The 20,377-nt window shown below is 39.3% G+C and overlaps 1 protein-coding gene across 1 annotated transcript in view; it reads right to left on the minus strand.

Annotated features, from left to right (window-relative positions):
* Positions 1 to 1,300: 1,300 nt before the first annotated feature.
* The window catches only part of adamtsl2 (ADAMTS-like 2), a 41,434-nt gene continuing 22,357 nt past the window's right edge, over positions 1,301 to 20,377 (minus strand). Inside the window, exons 12-18 of the mRNA XM_059337876.1 lie at positions 19,971 to 20,097; positions 19,672 to 19,885; positions 10,502 to 10,657; positions 7,874 to 8,044; positions 5,742 to 5,918; positions 3,714 to 3,858; positions 1,301 to 1,445 (exon numbers count right to left, since the gene is read on the minus strand). Coding sequence (XP_059193859.1) covers positions 1,318 to 1,445; positions 3,714 to 3,858; positions 5,742 to 5,918; positions 7,874 to 8,044; positions 10,502 to 10,657; positions 19,672 to 19,885; positions 19,971 to 20,097 — 1,118 coding nt within the window. The 3' untranslated portion in view covers positions 1,301 to 1,317. The remainder of the gene's footprint in view (positions 1,446 to 3,713; positions 3,859 to 5,741; positions 5,919 to 7,873; positions 8,045 to 10,501; positions 10,658 to 19,671; positions 19,886 to 19,970; positions 20,098 to 20,377) is intronic.

Raw genomic sequence — 20,377 nt, forward strand, 5'->3', positions numbered from 1 at the left:
TCTAATTTAGACTGAATATTCTCGTTATTTTTAGTGTCATTGTGTCATCATGGAATTTCTCCATTAATTTTACATGAAAATTTTGTTTTTTTTAGAGCAAAACTGTGTGTTTCCTACAGTTTATGATGGTAAAAGTAAAAGTTTTGATAAATAAATACAGATTTTAAAAGCATACATGATCTGTGTAAATATTAGTACTCTGAGTTTCGAGTCCTTTCGAGTCCTTTTAACAACAAACTGTAGGACTTGGGACTTGAATTGAGACTTGTCGGTCTTGACTCGGGACTTGAGACTTACTTGTGACTTGTAAAACAATGACTTGGTCCCACCTCTGGAAGCCTCTACACAATGTTTCCTGCTGTGTTCACACCAAACATGAAGCTAATTGTCACCTTGCACTAGTTGCACCTGTGTGACCGCAAAAAGTATCCGGATTACTTTAAGTAAAGGAGCTTTCACAACCCGAGTCCATCCGGTTCGTCTGAATCAGAGTCAAAATGATACTGCATGTTTCTTGCTGATACTTAGGAAACAAAGGCACAAATTTAATTTAAACAACACATAAAACATCAGCTGAATTTATCTGTTTTGCTCCAGCACTGAGCCCAAAAATTAAGAAATTTTGTTGCGATTTTCTTGCAATAAATGTATAAAATGGTGCAGAAATAACTACATTATGATGCTGGTTTGTAAAAAGTCTGAATTCATGATTTGTAAAGTTTGCCCACAAGACGACAAGCAAACTTTAAAAATGCTCATTTTGTGAGTGGACTTTGGTTGGATCGGGCCTCTGCTCTGCAGGAATATCGGAGGCTTTTGCAAAAATAGCGTCACACAAGTTTCTTGCATGAATTGCAAAGTTTTACATGCAATAATGCAAATTTCATGCAGCTGCTCATTCATGTCTTTTCAGTGACTTTGGCTTCACATTTGGTGTGAAAACACCATTAGAGTTTCTTATGATGCTGGGCAGAAGTTTTCTCCAAATAAAGGGAACTATTCAAAGAGATGTCGAGTAATTCCCTGTTTATCTTTATCTATTCATTCCAAATAAAACAGAAACATATTTTGTGTTTAGACAAAAGTAAGAAAAAGAACAAACAGAATGAAAGGTTTCAATGATTATGATGATTTAAATTATCCACCAGACGAATGAACCTTGTAGATCCAAGTTATTGGAGGAAGCTCTGGACTTTCAGCTTCCTCTCTTTGTTCACAGTAACTGTAGTACCACGCGTACATTGACGTACCCATTTCTTTCCTGGTGGGTGGAGTCTGAGTCGGGGTGGAGCGAGGCGGTGGCGGTGGCGTCCAGGACTAGGAGGCGGGGGGTCGGAGGGTGCGGCAGGAGTGGCAGCAGGCCTTGCTGTAGTACCAGTGGCTGCACAGGTTGACCTTCAGCGCCAGCAGGCAGTTGGTGGAGGGACGGTCCTGGCAGCTCTCGTCTGGGACACAGTTCACACACAGCGGACTGATGTTACTACAAACATTCAGACTAATGTTACTACTAACATTCAGACTAATGTTACTACAGTTCACACACAGCGGACTGATGTTAACACACACAGACCTCATGTTACTACAAACATTCAGGCGTTCTGTCCGTTACCCCGCCAACAACCACAGTCACACTAAACGCTGCTCTGACGCTGGTTCGTTCATTTAAAAACATGTTTTAAATAAATTAAAATGTTGGTGCTCATGCTGCAGTCTCTGATAACATACCAAACTAAATACCAAAACATGACACAAAATTACCAAAAATTATATAAAATGACCAAAAAGACTAGCCTGACTAACACCAGACTATTCTCAAATGAGGTCTAGTCTGGCAACGAGCAATGCATTTCTCCGTAGAGGAGGTGTGGTTTACGATCCTCCAGAGCCGTTTATTGGACGCTTAGAATGTCTATCAAAGCGTCTGTAGGTAGCTCTTAGCCAATCAGATCAGTTATACCAGATGACGTAGTAGAGCAACAGAGATGGATGTTTGTTGTGTGTGTGTCTGTGAGAGAGTGTTGCTGCTGCTTTGCTTCTCCAGTTCTCGCTTTCTGCAAGATTATTTATTTTCACGCTTTATTCCCCCTCATGTCATTCAGCCACACACATCCACTGATTTTATGGGCAACAAACAAGCTGCTGGGGGTCTCTGGGGGCTCCGCTGTCCGTGGTAGCGAGGCTATTAACCACTAGCGGCTATTAGCTATTAGCCGCTAGCGGAGCTAATAGCCGCTAGCGGCGCTAATAGCCGCTAGCGACGCTAATAGCCCCGCTACCATAACGCCGGTGATCTCAGCGGAGCCGCCGAGAGACCTTTCGCCTTTCAACTTTGGCTCTAAACTATTTAAAACACCATCTACAGCTAAAGAGAGTTTCGCGTCTGCAGCAGCCATGTTGGATCCGGAAAACTACAAGCTTCCATCTGCCGAGTAGTACGCGTCATCGTCTCACCGTCCCTCCCCGCTCTGTGATTGGATCCCTAAAACAGGGCTAAGAATGCTTCCTGGTTTCCAGACTGCCTGGAGGTTCGAAATTAAATTTGAGCGCGCAAGGCAGTCTGGGTATACCCAGGCTACAAAAAGACACAAAATACCAAAAAAAGACACAAAAAAGACACAAAATGACCAAAAATTACACAAAACTACCAAACATGACCAAAAAAGACACAAAATACCAAAAAATACACAAAATACACAAAATACCAAAAAAAGAAACAAAACTACCAAAAAATGACCAAAAAAGACACAAAAGACAAAATGAACAAAAAGACACCAAATACCAAAAAAGACACAAAATTATCAAAAAAATTATGTGAAATGATCAAAAGAATACAAAATACAAAAAATACCCAAAATTATACAAAAAATTACGTAAAATGACAAAATAAACACAAAAGACACAAAATACCAAAAAATACCCAAAAAAGACACAAAACTACAAAAATAGACAAAAAAAACACAAAAAAGACACAAAGTCTCTGATATTTGTGCAGTAGATGATATATATTTTACATATTTTTATTTTTTAATGTTAAACTGTTTAAAAAAATGAATAAAGTAAAAGTAAAATTTATATTAAGTTTTAGTTTTTTCAAAATGACCAGTAGCACCAGTCCCCATTGATTATTGTAGCAACACAGTCCACTGTTGGTAGTATATGTGTGTGTACCTGGCGGCTGGGTGGGGTGTTGGTGATCTAGGTGTGTATGTGTGTGTGTTGCTAGTGTATGTGTGTGTGTGTGTACCTGGCGGCTTGGTGGGGTGTTGGTAGTATAGGTGTGTGTGTGTGTGTGTGTGTGTGTGTGTGTGTGTGTGTGTGTACCTGGCGGCTGGGTGGGGTGTTGGTAGTATAGGTGTGTGTGTGTGTGTGTGTGTGTGTGTGTGTACCTGGCGGCTGGGTGGGGTGTTGGTAGTGTAGGTGTGTGTGTGTGTGTGTGTGTACCTGGCGGCTGGGTGGGGTGTTGGTAGTGTAGGTGTGTGTGTGTGTGTGTGTGTGTGTGTGTGTACCTGGCGGCTGGGTGGGGTGTTGGTAGTATAGGTGTGTGTGTGTGTGTGTACCTGGCGGCTGGGTGGGGTGTTGGTAGTATAGGTGTGTGTGTGTGTGTGTACCTGGCGGCTGGGTGGGGTGTTGGTAGTATAGGTGTGTGTGTGTGTGTGTGTGTGTGTGTGTGTGTGTGTGTGTGTGTGTGTGTGTGTGTGTGTGTGTGTGTGTACCTGGCGGCTGGGTGGGGCAGGGCTGCAGGGTGCAGGTCTGCTTGGCGACCGGCTTGGTGAGGGGGTCGCAGCCCCGGACCAGCTCCCTGTCCTGGTAACACTTGACGTCCCTCATCCTCACACCAACGCCACACGTCTTGGTGCACTGAGAGGACACAAACACGCCGTTACCCACCACGGGACCATAGACTGTATACATCGGGGGGGGGGGCAACCTGAGGCTCTGGAGCCACATGTGGCTCTTTAGGCCGCCATAGTGGGTCCCTCTGGCCGCCACAAAAAAAAGGATATCAAATGAAGTTTCTTTTCTATTTCTTTACATTTTAATTGTCATTGATTGTTGGTGACAATTTGTATTCTTCAATTATAAAATGTGTTGCTTATATAAGGCATTACATTTGCTGTTATTTTTTACATTCTAGTCAACTGAAATGTGCACCATCGCTTCAGAAAGTCTACGGCTCTGCATGTTAACCTCTAAATTTTACAAACGTTAAGTCTAGTTTTGAGTTTCCCTTCGATTTCTAAATCTCCTGAGATATTTCTTCGGTGTCCAGCCTCTCATTAGCATTCTGACATAATCATACTAATAAATGCTCATTATGACCTATTAGTATTGTTGGTAGGGTAATTTAGACTCAGTAGGCTGTTTTATCTTCATTACAATATTTTTCTTTTTTTTTGGCCAACAATGGCTCTTTAGTTAGTAAAGGTTGCCGACCCCTGGTATAAATAATGGCCGTAGTCACCGTGATGTCACCCATTAGTTTGTGGCCCGTTTGAGGCATCGAGTTCAGCGTTACACTCGTCTCCATCTTGTTTCTGATACGGGGAGCAGACCATATCTGGACTGTGGAGGAGGAGAGGGATCTGATCACTGACTACAGCCTCTCTACACCTCAACCTGACTGAGAGAAGCTGCTGCTAATTCATGTTAGCATTAACTGGGATGTTTTAATGAACAAAACGTTCAAATAAACTGTCATTAAGTGAAAATACAGTGAAAGAGACCAAACAGGTAAAAGGCCCTTGGCCCTTTGATAAATGTTTTTATAACTTTATTGACTCGTTGCCGTGGATACGCATTGTTCTGCTTCTCTCCTGGTGACGGCTCGCCTTGTTAGTGACCTGTCAATCAAAGGTAGCCCCGCCCCAAATCATACGATTCTTTATCTTCTGTTTTCTTCTAATTAGGGCCATTATTTACACTATTAACATCATAATAGGCGTGTTTCCACTGAGTACTTTATGGAAAGCGACTATAGTAGCGAGTATTTTGGCTCCGCCCACTAGTTAGTTCCAACTTAGCAACTTTGTCTCTATATTTAGTGACTATTCAGACCCCTCCAGCGACACTTTTTCAAAAAAGCGAATAGCGACACATTAGTGATTTTTTCTGGTGTTATTGGAGACTTTTGGAAACTCGTTCCTACTCTTCTTAAACGAGTAGCAGGCGCCATCCCAAAGCACTCACAGGCGGCCCAGTCCTCCTGCAGCAGTCTCTCCCAGCTGCAGTCAGAGCAGGAGGTGTTAACCCCTCAGCGTCCAGTCGGCACCAGTGAAATGAAGCATGCATGCGTGAAATCGCCGCCTCAACCGTATACAATCACCCAATCAGCGCCGAATAGCCAGTAGCGGCTCAGAAAGAACCTACCTGAGGCAGGTACTGTCTGAGCTGCTAACTGAGCCGCTAACTGGTGAAGTTGGGTGGATCCTCTCTCCTAAGCCACGCCCATAGCGGCTCACAAGAGGTAAAATGTTCCTAATGGAAACTCGCCTATCGTCTTGAAGAAGGTTTTTTACTAGCAATTGCGACCAAATCTGAAGTAATAAATCGAGTGAGAAGTTTTCTCATTTTGTATTCAAATGAATGGACTCAAATGCTTCTGCAGCCGCCATTAGCACCTCCTGCTGGAATTTTAAGTATAATGCAGCTGAAGGCACTTCCTGTTTTCCCTCCCTGCTCAGACCCGGAGGTTGCCGACCGGCCCAGCTCTCCGTGTCAGAGGTTAGAGTGTGCGTCCTCACCTCAGACCAGGGCGTGGTGTACCATTTGAAGCACGGCCGCTCAAAGCAGGTGTTTTCGTCTTCGGGTTTCTCGCCGCCGTCGCACGCCTCGTCCTCAAACGTCTGGAACTTCCCTCCGCTGATGCCGACGCACAGGACGAGCCTCCGCTTCACGCCGCGGCCACACGTGGTGTTACACTGCAGATTAGAACAGGAAATATCTAACATCAACTATCAAAGTCTAAATTCTTCTCCACCACGAATCCCGTTTTAAATCATCATCATCTAAATTGAAAAAACTGTTTTTCCTCATATATCTGTGTGTCTGTTCTAGTCTCTTACAGGTTAGCCCTATAATACATTGATCTGAAATTATTCATATCACAGCATTTCAATTATGTTTATCGTGATACTTTATACATTTATATTCACAGTGTAAGTATTTTATAGTGCTTACAGTATTTAATGTACATTATTTACTTTTCTGTTTTCTCCCCCTCTAGGTGTGTGTACAGTATGTTTAAGTGGGTGGGATAAGGCTTTTATTTATTATTATTTATTATTGATTTTATCCCTTCAAAAGAGGGGAAAAAATGGAAATGTCAATATACAGTCATGGGAAAATATATTAGACCACCCTTATTTTCTTCAGTTTATTGTTTATTTTAATGCCATACGGACATTTACCATGGTTTTCTTGATAATTATCTCGGTTATTATCAAGAAAATATCAGCTCTTAAACTCTTATGAGCTATTTTTGTTGTTATCATTATATTTGTCCAAACAAACGTACCTTTAGTTGTACCAGGCATTAAAATGAACAAGAAATTGAAGAAAACAAGGGTGGTCTAATATTTTTTTCCATGGCTGTATGTTCACAGTTACTGTGTTCTATTTTCACTAACATTTCCATATATATATATTATATATATATATATAATATATATTATATATATATATAATATATATTATATATATATATATATTATTTTTTTCACTAACATTTCCATATATATATATATATATATATATATATATATATATATATATTTATATATATATATATATATATATATATATATATATATTTATTTATTTATTTATTTTTTAAGAACAGGAAATATTTAAATAATCATATGTGACTTTGGTGAATTTCACTGACACCTGCAGGGACTAATGTTAGTATTTAGTGTTTTCTGTCTGATGTGAAAACTGACAAAATACTGGCAAAACAATTTTATTTCAGAAACTTTGATGTCCTCAAAAGTCATGTTTAGATCCAACAATCAGTGCAACAAATTACAAGATTTGTGAAAAAAGCAGCAACGCTTCATAATCCGAAGTTGAACCTGGACAATGTTTAGCATTTAGCATTCTAAATACCCGTTTATGGATGCAACTGAAATTTTTAATTTCCTTTGGTGGAAGCAAAAATGTGATGAATTTTTCCTAATTTCCTTTCTGTTTTTGTTATTGTCTCCATCATATTTTAGGAAAAAACAATAGTCCCATGTGCACAAAGAATAAATATCATACAAAAGAAACTACTAGTAGCACAATAGTAGTACTTGGTATCAATAAACTAATTATTTATACACTATTTATAGTTCATTTACTTTATAAACTAACAAGTGACGAAACCCCAGTTCCCATAAAATTGTGACTAAAACATAAATAAAGCAAATTTCTCTGACGTGTTTTCAATTTAAAACTGCACAAAAACAGCATATTTTATGTTTGAACTAAAAATGTTCTGAGTATATTTATTGTATTAAATAAATACTTACTCTGAATTCTGAATTGATGCATTTTGTTTTAATTTACATTTTGCAAAGTGTCCAAAACTTGATGGAATCAGGGTTGTAAATATAAGACATATGCAGTATAAAGGAACAAAAACTTTTTATATGGAAAACACAGTTTGCATTTGTCGTCATTTTTCCAAATATGGTGACTTGATAAAAGTGTGATTTTGTACCAGATGTCAGGACTTTGGACCAGTCAGAAGAAATGTTGAGACCTTTTTCACAATAATAAACAGTCAAAAATATTTGTTAATTTTCTGTCAATCAACAAATCAACACATTGGAGTGTTTCCGGTGCAGTAATCATAGATAATCATAAATAATCAGTAATAAGTGTTGGTCCTCACCCTCTCCCAGTCCTGGCTCAGCCAGTGTGGAGCACAGTCCCTCTCCCCACACGGGTGGATGGCCAGAGGCTTGTCCTCCATGGAGCACTGGTTCTCAGGGACCACTCGGCCCTCCGGGGCCTTACAGTACACATGACGCACCGTCCTCCCCTGACCACACGACCCCGAGCACTGAAACACAGGGCTCACAGTCAGACGGCATCATCCAGGAATAAACAGGGTCGGATTATTATATTTAATGAGCAGGAGGCAGAGGAGAAGAAGAATCAGAGGAAAAGAAGAATCACATCAAAGGAAAAGAAGAATCATCAAAGGAAAAGAAGAATCAGAGGAAAAGAAGAATCACATCAGAGGAAAAGAAGAATCACATCAAAGGAAAAGAAGAATCACATCAGAGGAAAAGAAGAATCACATCAGATGAAAAGAAGAATCACATCAGAGGAAAAGAAGAATCACATCAGAGGAAAAGAAGAATCACATCAAAAGAAAAGAAGAATCACATCAGAGGAAAAGAAGAATCACATCAAAGGAAAAGAAGAATCACATCAGAGGAAAAGAAGAATCACATCAGAGGAAAAGAAGAATCACATCAGTGGAAAAGAAGAATCACATCAGAGGAAAAGAAGAATCACATCAGAGGAAAAGAAGAATCACATCAGATGAAAAGAAGAATCACATCAGAGGAAAAGAAGAATCACATCAGAGGAAAAGAAGAATCACATCAGTGGAAAAGAAGAATCACATCAGAGGAAAAGAAGAATCACATCAAAGGAAAAGAAGAATCACATCAGAGGAAAAGAAGAATCACATCAGAGGAAAAGAAGAATCACATCAGAGGAAAAGAAGAATCACATCAAAAGAAAAGAAGAATCACATCAGAGGAAAAGAAGAATCACATCAAAGGAAAAGAAGAATCACATCAGAGGAAAAGAAGAATCACATCAAAGGAAAAGAAGAATCACATCAAAGGAAAAGAAGAATCACATCAAAAGAAAAGAAGAATCAGAGGAAAAGAAGAATCACATCAGAGGAAGAGAAGAATCATATCAGAAGAAAAGAAGAATCACATCAAAGGAAAAGAAGAATCACATCAGAGGAAAAGAAGAATCAGAGGAAAAGAAGAATCACATCAAAGGAAAAGAAGAATCACATCAAAGGAAAAGAAGAATCACATCACAGGAAAAGAAGAATCACATCAGAAGAAAAGAAGAATCAGAGGAAAAGAAGAATCATATCAAAGGAAAAGAAGAATCACATCAGAAGAAAAGAAGAATCACATCAAAGGAAAAGAAGAATCATATCAAAGGAAAAGAAGAATCACATCAGAAGAAAAGAAGAATCACATCAGAGGAAAAGAAGAATCACATCAGTGGAAAAGAAGAATCAGAGGAAAAGAAGAATCACATCAGAGGAAAAGAAGAATCACGTCAGAAGAAAAGAAGAATCACATCAAAGGAAAAGAAGAATCACATCAAAGGAAAAGAAGAATCACATCAGTGGAAAAGAAGAATCACATCAAAGGAAAAGAATAATCACATCAAAGGAAAAGAAGAATCACATCAGTGGAAAAGAAGAATCAGAGGAAAAGAAGAATCAGTGGAAAAGAAGAATCACATCAGAAGAAAAGAAGAATCACATAATCGGAAAAGAAGAATCACATCAGAAGAAAAGAAGAATCACATCAAAGGAAAAGAAGAATCACATCAGAAGAAAAGAAGAATCAGAGGAAAAGAAGAATCAGTGGAAAAGAAGAATCACATCAGAAGAAAAGAAGAATCACATAATCGGAAAAGAAGAATCACATCAGAAGAAAAGAAGAATCACATCAAAGGAAAAGAAGAATCACATCAGAAGAAAAGAAGAATCAGAGGAAAAGAAGAATCAGTGGAAAAGAAGAATCACATCAGAAGAAAAGAAGAATCACATAATCGGAAAAGAAGAATCACATCAGAAGAAAAGAAGAATCACATCAAAGGAAAAGAAGAATCACATCAGAAGAAAAGAAGAATCACATCAAAGGAAAAGAAGAATCACATCAGAGGAAAAGAAGAATCACATCAAAGGAAAAGAAGAATCACATCAGAGGAAAAGAAGAATCACATCATATTGTGATTGTTTTTGTAATTGTTTTGGAGGCTTTGGAGCGATCTGGAACCAGAGTTTTCCTTGATATTGATAAAGATTGATATTATTCTATCTTATCTTATAACTTCCAACAACAGGGCGGGCCAACACCGCTCTCCTGCTTCAAAGTCCTGCTTTGTTGATCACGTGACCTCACAGTTGATCATTTCATAAACACCAATAAATATTAGTGACCTAACATCAGCTGTTGCACCAGGAATAATATTTTACTGTGCATAAAAAAAGCCATAATGCAGGTCGGTCCATGTTTGTGCCTGGTTGGGCTCCACGGCTGTAAATTAGAGCTGCAGAGTTTCCAGACTGAAGGAACATCAGCAGCTACATCACAATAAAACACATAAATTCACACCGGCCCTGAAGTGGAAACAGCTGACAGGTGAGGAGGACCGTTAAACTTCAGACGCTGGAAAAAAAGCTTTTTAGACTCAGACAGGTTGTAAAACAACAGTCATCCACATCCAGTGTGTGTGTGGTGTCACTCACTGGCCCCCACTCCGACACGGTCCAGTGGCGTTCGCAGGGCGGCCCGGTGCAGTTCTTGGTGTTCGGCGGTTTGGTCGTCGGGTCACACGGTCGGCTCTCGTCGGAGCAGCGGACGTCCCGGGACACCTGAGCTTTACGGCCACATTTAGCAGGACACTGGACCAAGAGAGACCAAAGAGAGTTAACCCTTCATCAGGCCAAGAACTACATTTAATAACTTCAGTGGAGATCTAACTGGTCCCCATGTCTCTCTGTTTGGTCCTAGAACCACATGGATTTATTCCAGATAATCAGCAAAGATCAGGCTACGTCACAGACACCATGACATCAGTATGATAATAATATAATCATATTAACTTTATTCACCTGGACCTCCAATTAAATGTAAAAATGAAAAATTTGAACAAAAAATCTGCAAGAAACAGTCGTACAAACAGAGTTATTCTTCAGTGACTTTGATGAGGAGAACTTGACTATGACGGCATATTAAGTATGAATAAAAATAAAAATACAAACCCGGGGGGAGGGGGGTAATATTTCGAGAAAAAAGTTGCAAATTTACTAGATTAAAGTGGCAAATCTGCTCGAAAAAAGTCACAGATTTATGAGAAAAAAGTGAAAAAAACAAACAACTTTTTTCTCGCGGATTCACCACTTTAAATCTCATAAATCTGCACATTTTTTTCTCCTAGATTTGCAACTTTAATATCGTAAACTTATTTCTCAAAATATTACCCCCTCCCCCAGGTTCGTATGTTTTTTTACACATTCTGGCTGTATGTAATATCCTCCAATATTCTCTAGGGTTGATATTTGGAATTTGCAAGTATTTCACTGAGTGTCCTATTAAGGGTTAAAGAATGAATACTGCTGTCATGTACGGTGGTTGAAGTATTCAGATGTTTTACTCAGTGGCGGTTCTAGACCAGTTTTACTGTGGGGGCCAAGCAGGGGCCAGTGATTAATCAGAGGGGCACATTAAAAATCGTCAAAAATGATATTTAAGCATTCAAAACCTTTATTTTAGCTAAAAGTCTCATATTTGGAAGAACTACATTGATTGAAGCAATGAGACTTACCAACATTAACAGTTATTTTTGTACGAAAATGACATTTCTCATTTTTGTGCACAATTACTTTTTTTTATTTTGAAAGTGCAGCACAGTGAGAATGATCTTTATATTTAGATTTTATTGCACAATTAAACTATTATACAATGCACACATTCTGGGTTCCTTTTGTGTACAATGAGATATTGTTTGAACAAAAAATAGGTCAGAATTGTTCCGTCATTCATTGTTATAAATTGATCATTTTATTATTAATTTGACACAGGGGCCACAGCAGGGGCCAAGGACTTCTTCACAGGGGCAGTGGCCCCTGGAGGCCCCTGTGAAGAACCGCTACTGACTTTACTGCAGGAAAAGTACAAATACCACACAGTGAAATGACTCCACTACAAGTTAAAGTCCTTAAAAGTAAGTAAGTTAAAAGTAAAAGCACTCTTTATGCAGATTTTTTATATATATCCCAAATACATTTTGATTATTATTTTTGATGCATTCATGCAAGCAGCGTTTTAATTTTAACTAGAAAATTCCTAAAGAAATTTTGATTGTGTGCTTGCCTCTGGACCGTGACTCTCGTGGCTTATCAAAAGGGGCACGGATTAAACAGGGACTTTCTGCTGAGTGCACTCACACCTCATACAAGTCTCTAGGACAAACGGTTCACTAGTTAGTAAAATGGGCGTGGCTTATCAAAAGGGGCGGGGTTATCAATCACCAGTTAAACAGGGACTCTATGCTGAGTAATCGGACATCTTATACAAGTTTCTAGGACAAACGGTTCAATAGTTAGTAAAAGGGGGCGTGGCTAATAAAAAGGGCGGGAATTTATGAATTATTGTTATGTAGAACTGAAAAGTGATGAACCATCATCATGCATGACAAGTTTGAGGCAGATTGGACAATGTATGGTCAAGTTATAAGGTCTCGTGTTTTATGAAGAAAGCCATGTCTGTTTACTTAGAGTAAACTGACAGTTATCAGTTAGAATGTCTGTGTTGGAGGAGGGGGGGGCTTTGGTAGCTAAGCAACCACGTGGCCAGGTGGAGTCGACCAATCAGAGCAGAGCAATCAACTGAAATTAACTGACGATGGAGACAGTTCCATCAAAGTGAGCAGACAGAGGTCGACAAACTTGAAATTCTGGCCTCGAACAGAAAGCATTTTCGGCAAAACCATAATACCTATCATTGATCCGACTTCACTTTGAGCGTCCTGAGTTCTTCCTGAACATCTCCATATGTTTTTTTTTTAAGAAAAATGAAAAAATAGCTTTGTTAGAGCGATTTTAAAAAACTGTTAAATTTTTTTTTTGAGAAATCTTCCTTCATTTTTAATATGGGAGCCGATGCGGCAGTTGGTGCATTTTGTTTGTGCATCTGTGCGTCCTGCGCCCAAACTATAATTCTGACAGCTTTACCAGAGGATTGTGAGTGAGAGGACAAATTTTCCTACGTTTCTATGTATAAATTATTTCTGTAGAGTGAAATTTGCGGCCTGGAGCGCAGTTTTCAAATTTATTTTTTGACAATTCTTTCTCTCCCTCTACACTCTGTTTGATGACTTCCCCACTCTAGAATCTCCATAGGGTTACATTGGGGGGATTTTTTGACATGTTTTTGCCCAATAATTTGAAAACCGTTTGTCGAAACCCTTAGAAAAGTCATAGCACACTTGTCATGGGCGAGCCGGTCGGTTTGATACCTTTTTTGTGTATGTGCGACCAAAACTCTGGGAGGAGTAGTCGACCGAAAAATGACACGGAAGAAACGTAAGAATAAGAACTAGAAACAAAATTCCAGGGAAATTTTGGAGTGCCACGGGGCTACTGCCGGATGATTCTCGTGGTTTAAATCAGCAGTTAAACAGGGACTCTGTCCTGAGTTCACAGACACCTCATACAAGTTTGTAGGACAAACGGTTCAGTAGTTAGTAAAAAGGGGCGTGGCTACTCAAAGGGGGCGTGACTTTAATCACCATTCACACAGGGACTCTGTCCTGAGTTCACAGACACCTCATACGAGTCTGTACGACAAACGGTTCACAAGTTAGTAAAAAGGGGCGTGGCTACTCAAGGGGGCGTGGCTTCAATCACCAGTAAAACAGGGGCTCCATCCTGAGTTCACAGACACCTCATACAAGTCTGTAGCACAAACGGTTCACTAGTTAGTAAAAAGGGGCGTGGCTACTAAAAAGGGGCGTGGCTTCAATCACCAGTAAAACAGGGGCTCTGTCCTGAGTTCACAGACATCTCATACAAGTCTGTAGGACAAACGGTTCACAAGTTAGTAAAAGGGGGCGTGGTTACTCAATGGGGGCGTGGCTTCAATCAGCAATTAAACAGGGACTCTGTCCTGAGTTCACAGACACTTCATACAAGTCTGTAGGACAAACGGTTCATTAGTTAGTAAAAGGGGGCGTGGCTAATCAAAAGGGGCGGGAATTTATGAAATATTGTTATGTAGACAATCAGTGATGAGCCATCATCATGTATGACAAGTTTGAGGCAGATTGGACAATGTATGGTCAAGTTAAAAGAGTTAACTGTTTTCAGTTAAAATGTCTGTGTTGGAGGAGGAGAGAGGGAGGGGGGGAAGCTTTGGTAGCTAAGCAACCACGTGGCCAGGTGGAGTCGACCAATCAGAGCAGAGCAATCAACAGAAACTAACTGTCACTGACAATGCTTTGCTAAAGTGAGCAGCCAGAGGTGGACAAACTGAAAATTCTGGCCTCGAACAGAAAGCATTTTCGGCAAAACCATAATACCTATCACTGATCCGACTTCACTTTGAGCGTCCTGAGTTCTTCCTGAACATCTACATATATTTTTTTTTAAGAAAAATGAAAAAATAGCTTTGTTAGAGCGATCTAAAAAAACTCTTAAATCTGATTATTTCAAAAATCCGCCTGTGTTTTTAATATGGGACTCAATGGGGCAGTTGTTGCGTTTTGGTGGCACTTCTCTGTGTCCTGCGCCCAAACTAAAACTCTGACAGCTTTACCAGAGGATTGTGAGTGAGACCACAAATTTTCCTACGTTTCTATGTATAAATTATTTCTGTAGAGTGAAATTTGCGGCCTGGAGCGCAGTTTTCAAATTTATTTTGTGACAACTCCTTCTCTGCCTCTACACTCTGCTTGATGACATCACCAGTCTAGATTCTGAACATTCCGCGCAATACACACACATGGGAAAATCGCCCTCCCCATTAGTTTGGAAAAATGGAAATGTTTTCGCACTTCGTGCGAAAACTATACGTGCAATTGCTCTGAAATTTCACAGGACTAGAGTTAAATTCAGGCCCTACAACTTTCTAAATCGGTTCGGAATTTTACGAGCAACGGTTTGCGAATGGTGAGGCCCCAAAATTTGCGCAATGCGTTCCGGATGGGCCGAAAAGTGCACGTTTGTGCACGTTGTGCGAAAACGTGCACGCCGATCGCTAATAAAAGTCATTCCACACGATTCCCGATTAGGGCGCAACTTTTGACGTTTTAACTTTTTGCGATTTCTCAAAGCTGTGGGACTAGTTACGCGCCAAAGTTTTTACGGAAGAATAATCTATAATAAATAATAAACATGAGCAATAATAAGAGATGCCTCGTGCTTCGCACGAGGCACTCATCCTCACTGCTTGCAGTGAAGATGAGTGCCTCGCTGCTCAGCCATGGCACTAATAAGCCCACGGAATAACAATTAGTGTGCTTTTGCAAGCAAGCACACAAAATTAATTTTAACATTTTAATTACCTAATAAACTGTTTATATATAAAACTAGATTATAATCACTATAATCAATTTAAGATTATCATATTTTTTATGGGAAATCTCGACCTGAAAAGTAACTAAAGCTGTTATTAGGGCCTCGGGGCAATCTCCCCAGCACTGGTCCCTACAGCAATATCTGTAGGGACCAGTGCTGCACTACTGTTATACTGTGGATTTCTTCTTATTCCTCTTCCGGACTCAATTTCGTCCCGCTACTAGTCCTACAACTTAAAGAGTTGCAGGACAAATTATACATCAAAACGTGCGGTTTGATCGGGATCGGTGTGCTATTACTTTTCTCTACAGAATACGAATTTTTCGCGACATAAGTCGCAAAAAAATGCTCAAAATTTTGCATTGAAATGAATGGGACGGCCGACAAAAAATGAGCAAAAAAGAACAGTCATTGGAGATTTTTAAACGTCTACTTCTTCGGCATAATTTCACCTAGAGACTCCATTTAAACTTTAAACAGTAGACACAAGTCTTGTGTATCGGTGTATTAATCCACGTTTCGATAGGTCATATAGTTTTTTATCAATCCCTGTTCAATGACCATGATCATTTTTGGAGAAATTCTGAGATTATAATGGGTGTGTATTGCACGGAATGTTCGTGTCAGAGTGTGTGATGTCATCACTCAGAGTGTAGAGGGAGAGGTAAAACTGTCAAAAAATAAATTTTAAAACTGCGCTCCAGGCTGCAAATTCCACTCTACAGAAATAATTTATACATAGAAACGTAGGAAAATTAGTCTTCTCCCTCACAATCCTCTGGTAAAGCTGTCAGAGTTATAGTTTGGGCGTAAGACGCAGAGATGATCCACCAACACCACCAACAGCCTCATTGGCTCCCATATTAAAAACGCAGGAAGATTTCTGAGCTGTCTGAGATTTAACTGTTTTTTTAGATCGCTCTAACAAAGCTATTTTTAAATTTTTCTTCACAAAAAACATATGTAGACGTTCAGGAAGAACTCAGGACGCTCAAAGTGAAGTCGGATCAATGATAGGTATTATGGTTTTGCCAAAAATGCTTTCTGTTCGAGGACAGAAATTCCAGTCCAACTCTGGACCTCTGTCCACCGGCTGCTGTCACAGGTGTCAGTTATTTCTGTTGGTTGCTTTGATCTGATTGTCTTTGATCTTTGATGTGATTACAGTTACAGATACACACACACACACGCGCGTAAGCGCTCACACTCCTCACACATGCATACACATGCTTCAAACACGCACGCGCGCACACACACAGGTAACTTCATGTGATTTTAATTACACAGACACACACACACACACATTTTGAGGTTAAAGGGCATAGTTTGAAATCTCTGAAGAGTCTCATCATAGTGTACACACACCGGCAGTAGCCCCCGTGGCCCTTTCAGAATTTCCCCAGAGGTAATTTTCTAGTTATATTTATTCTCTCTTCTTACAGTTTCACTCAAGTTTACTTTTGATGGTTTATTTATTATATTGATTTATTAAATCAGTGATTTATTGATGATGTTTTATTGTTTATCCTATTTCATATTTATTGCTGTATTTATTATCTACTGCTATATTTATATTTGTACAGCACGTTGGTCAACATTGGTTGTTGAAATGTGCTATAGAAATAAACTTTGACTTGACTTAATGAAAATATACATTTATTTTACTAATATTTTTTCCAATAGAAGTTACTCTTGATAAGAAATAATAATTAAATAATTTTAAAAAGCTTTAAATCTAATTTATTTATTTTATTTTTTATTTTATTGTATTTGATTATTTGTATTTTTTATTCATATATGGGGATTTTTGTAACAAATGATTGATAAAACAATGAAAAATATATTTTTCTAATTTGTGAAATTTACAAGAAAAAATGAATAATTTGCAAGATATCACCATGAAACTTCCACAGTTTTTATTTACATCAAGACAATATTTTATTGCATCACAAGCTTTCTGGAAAGTTATGTTTAGATTTGCAAATTTGGTGTAAACTTACTAATTTGCATATATGTCCATGACAGAAATCTGAATATTGGATAAAGTTAACATTTTATTTTGTGGATATATGACAATCAAAAATAATCGTCATGTTTTTAGGCACAGAATACTGTATAAATCAGGGTATGAATGATTGTTAAATCCTTCAGAATATAGTTAAGAATAAAACTGGTCAGTTTGTGTCTATACGTGGAGCTTAAATTGAGATTTAGACGAAATAATGTCAAGAAAACGGCCTTTATATGTTTTTATACATTGATATACAACATTGGATGAAGCAGATTTCAAAGTTATTATTTTATTTTGTTGATATATTAGATTCAGAGTTTTTCAGAGGAATAAAACCAGTTGGTTAGTTTGTGTGTGTAAGTGGAGCTGAAGATTTATGAGAAAAAAATAACAATTTGGAGAAAATTACCTTTAAAGGTTTTTATACATTGTTAATGAAAAATACTTTTTGAAGACGAAATATTGTATATACTTCTGCACTTCATATAGTCATATTGAAGTTTAGATATCAAAGTTGAAATATGCACTAATCTGCATATATTTTCAGGACATTAGTCTGAATGTTGGATAAAGCAAATATCAAAGTTTTTATTTTTACTTTGTTGATATATGAGATTAAAAGTCTCTTCCGTTATCATAAGAGATATACTGTCAAGCGGCATAAAAAAAATCAATTTTGTCATGTTTTTGGAAACAAAATGTTGTTTAAATCAGGGTATGAATGAATGAATATAATGAGGAATAAAACTGGTCAGTTTGGTGTCTGTAAGTGGAGCTGAAGTTGAGATTTATTAGAAAAAAACTAATTTTGAGAAAACAGCCTTTTTAGGTTTTTATACATTGTAAAAGAAAAAGACAAAGAATTAAAGACAAAGATTGTCTATACTTCTACACTTCATATATTCATATACACGTTTAGATATGCAAATGAGGCTGAACTCATTAAATATGCACTCATTTGCATATCTGTCCAGGGCATGACTCTGGACATTGGATAAAGCAAGTTATTGTTTTATTTTGTTGATATATTAGATTCAAGGATTTTTACAGAAGGAAACTGGGAAATCTCCTTTTATCAAAGGAGATAGAAACTGTTAAAAGACATTTTAAAAATCAAATCTTGTCATGTTTTTAAGAACAAAATGTCTATAAATCAGGGTATGAATGATTGAATAGTGAGGAATAAAACTGGTCAGTTTGGTGTCTGTAAGTGGGGCTGAAGTTGAGATTTTTGAGGAAAAACTAGTTTTGAGAAAACGGCCTTTATAGGTTTTTATAGAATGTTAATGGAAAAGATGTAAAACAGGTAATATTGTGCAGGAGAGTGGGTTCTTTAGTTTAGACTCACTACACGCTGCAACACAATGCTAACTTTTAGTGAGAAATTTGCAGGCGCAAATGGATAAAATATAGTAAAATATACACAATGTTTGTTTTGGATGTTTTTTTCCACTATTCTGACAGAAGACTAGCCTGGCTAACACCAGACTATATCTCATTGGAGATTAGGTCTGGACACCTGCCGTTCATTTCTCCGTAGAGGAGGCGTGGTTTACGATCCTCCAGAGCCGTTTATTGGACGCTTAGAATGTCTATCAAAGCGTCTGTAGGTAGCTCTTAGCCAATCAGATCAGTTATACCAGATGACGTAGTAGAGCAACAGAGATGGATGTTTGTTGTGTGTGTGTCTGTGAGAGAGTGTTGTTTGCTGCTTTGCTTCTCCAGTTCTCGCTTTCTGCAAGATTATTTATTTTCACGCTTTATTCCCCCTCATGTCATTCAGCCACACACATCCACTGATTTTATGGGCAACAAACAAGCTGCTGCGGGTCTCTGGGGGCTCCGCTGTCCCCCGATTCGGAGCGAGATCACCGGCGGTGACCGACGGTCTCGGCGGCTCGGCGCAACGAGCCACCGAGATCACCAGTGCGGCGCTAATAGCCCCGCTACCGGTGATCTCGCTACCAGCCGGGGGACAGCGGAGCCGCCGAGGGACTTTTCGCCTTTCAACTTTCGCTCTAAACTATTTAAAACACCATCTACAGCTAAAGAGAGTTTCGCGTCTGCAGCAGCCATGTTGGATCCGGAAAACTACAAGCTTCCAAGTGCCGAGTAGTACGCGTCATCGTCTCACCGTCCCTCCCCGCTCTGTGATTGGATCCCTAAAACAGGGCTAAGAAACTCCCGTGGTTTCCAGACTGCCTGGAGGTTAGAAATTAAATTTGAGCGCGCAAGGCAGTCTGGGTATACCCAGGGTAGCAGAAGACATGTTATGGGAGAAAAATAGCCCAACAACTGAAACTGAACAGCCTGCAGTGATGTCTGGTACCTCGGTCCACTCGGCCACCTCCCACTGCGGGCCGCAGGCGGGGCTCTTGCAGGGCCGTCTCTCCATGGGCCGCTCCAGGTCGGCCATGCTGCACAGGTCGCTGTACACCGAGCTGTCCAGGCCCGGAGACAGCATCTTCCAGCAGCGCACCTGGCGGAACTGGAAACCCTCGCCGCAGGTCCTGGAGCACTCGCTCCAGCTGCTCGCCTCCCACCTGGAACACCACACGGATCTCAGATCTGACTCTCAGGGTTTATGTTACTGAAGCAGTTTGTGGTTGGTTAAACGTCTGGTGGTACCTGGGCTGACATTCTCTCCCGATACAGAAGTCGTGGACCGGCTCCGGTCTGGTCAGAGCGTCACAGTACATGTCGTGCACCTCCACGCCGTCATAACGGATACATGTGACGAAGGACTTGGACACTCCTAGATTATAAGCAATAACATACACTACTGGTCAAAAGTTTTAGAACACCACAATTTTTCATTTTTTTAATTTAAATTCAAGCAGTTCAAGTCCAATGAACAGCTAGGGAGGGTACAAAGGTAAGTGGTGAACTGCCAGAGGTAAATAAAAAAAGGTAAGCTTAACCAAAACTGAAAAATAATGCACATTTCAGAATGATACAAAAAGGCCTTTTAAAGGGAACAAGAAATGGGTTAAAAACTTAAAGCAGTTCTGCAAAAATGGAGGTTGATCAAGCCT

This window comes from Centropristis striata, chromosome 7 (assembly GCF_030273125.1).
Source record: "Centropristis striata isolate RG_2023a ecotype Rhode Island chromosome 7, C.striata_1.0, whole genome shotgun sequence".
Lineage (NCBI taxonomy): Eukaryota > Metazoa > Chordata > Actinopteri > Perciformes > Serranidae > Centropristis > Centropristis striata.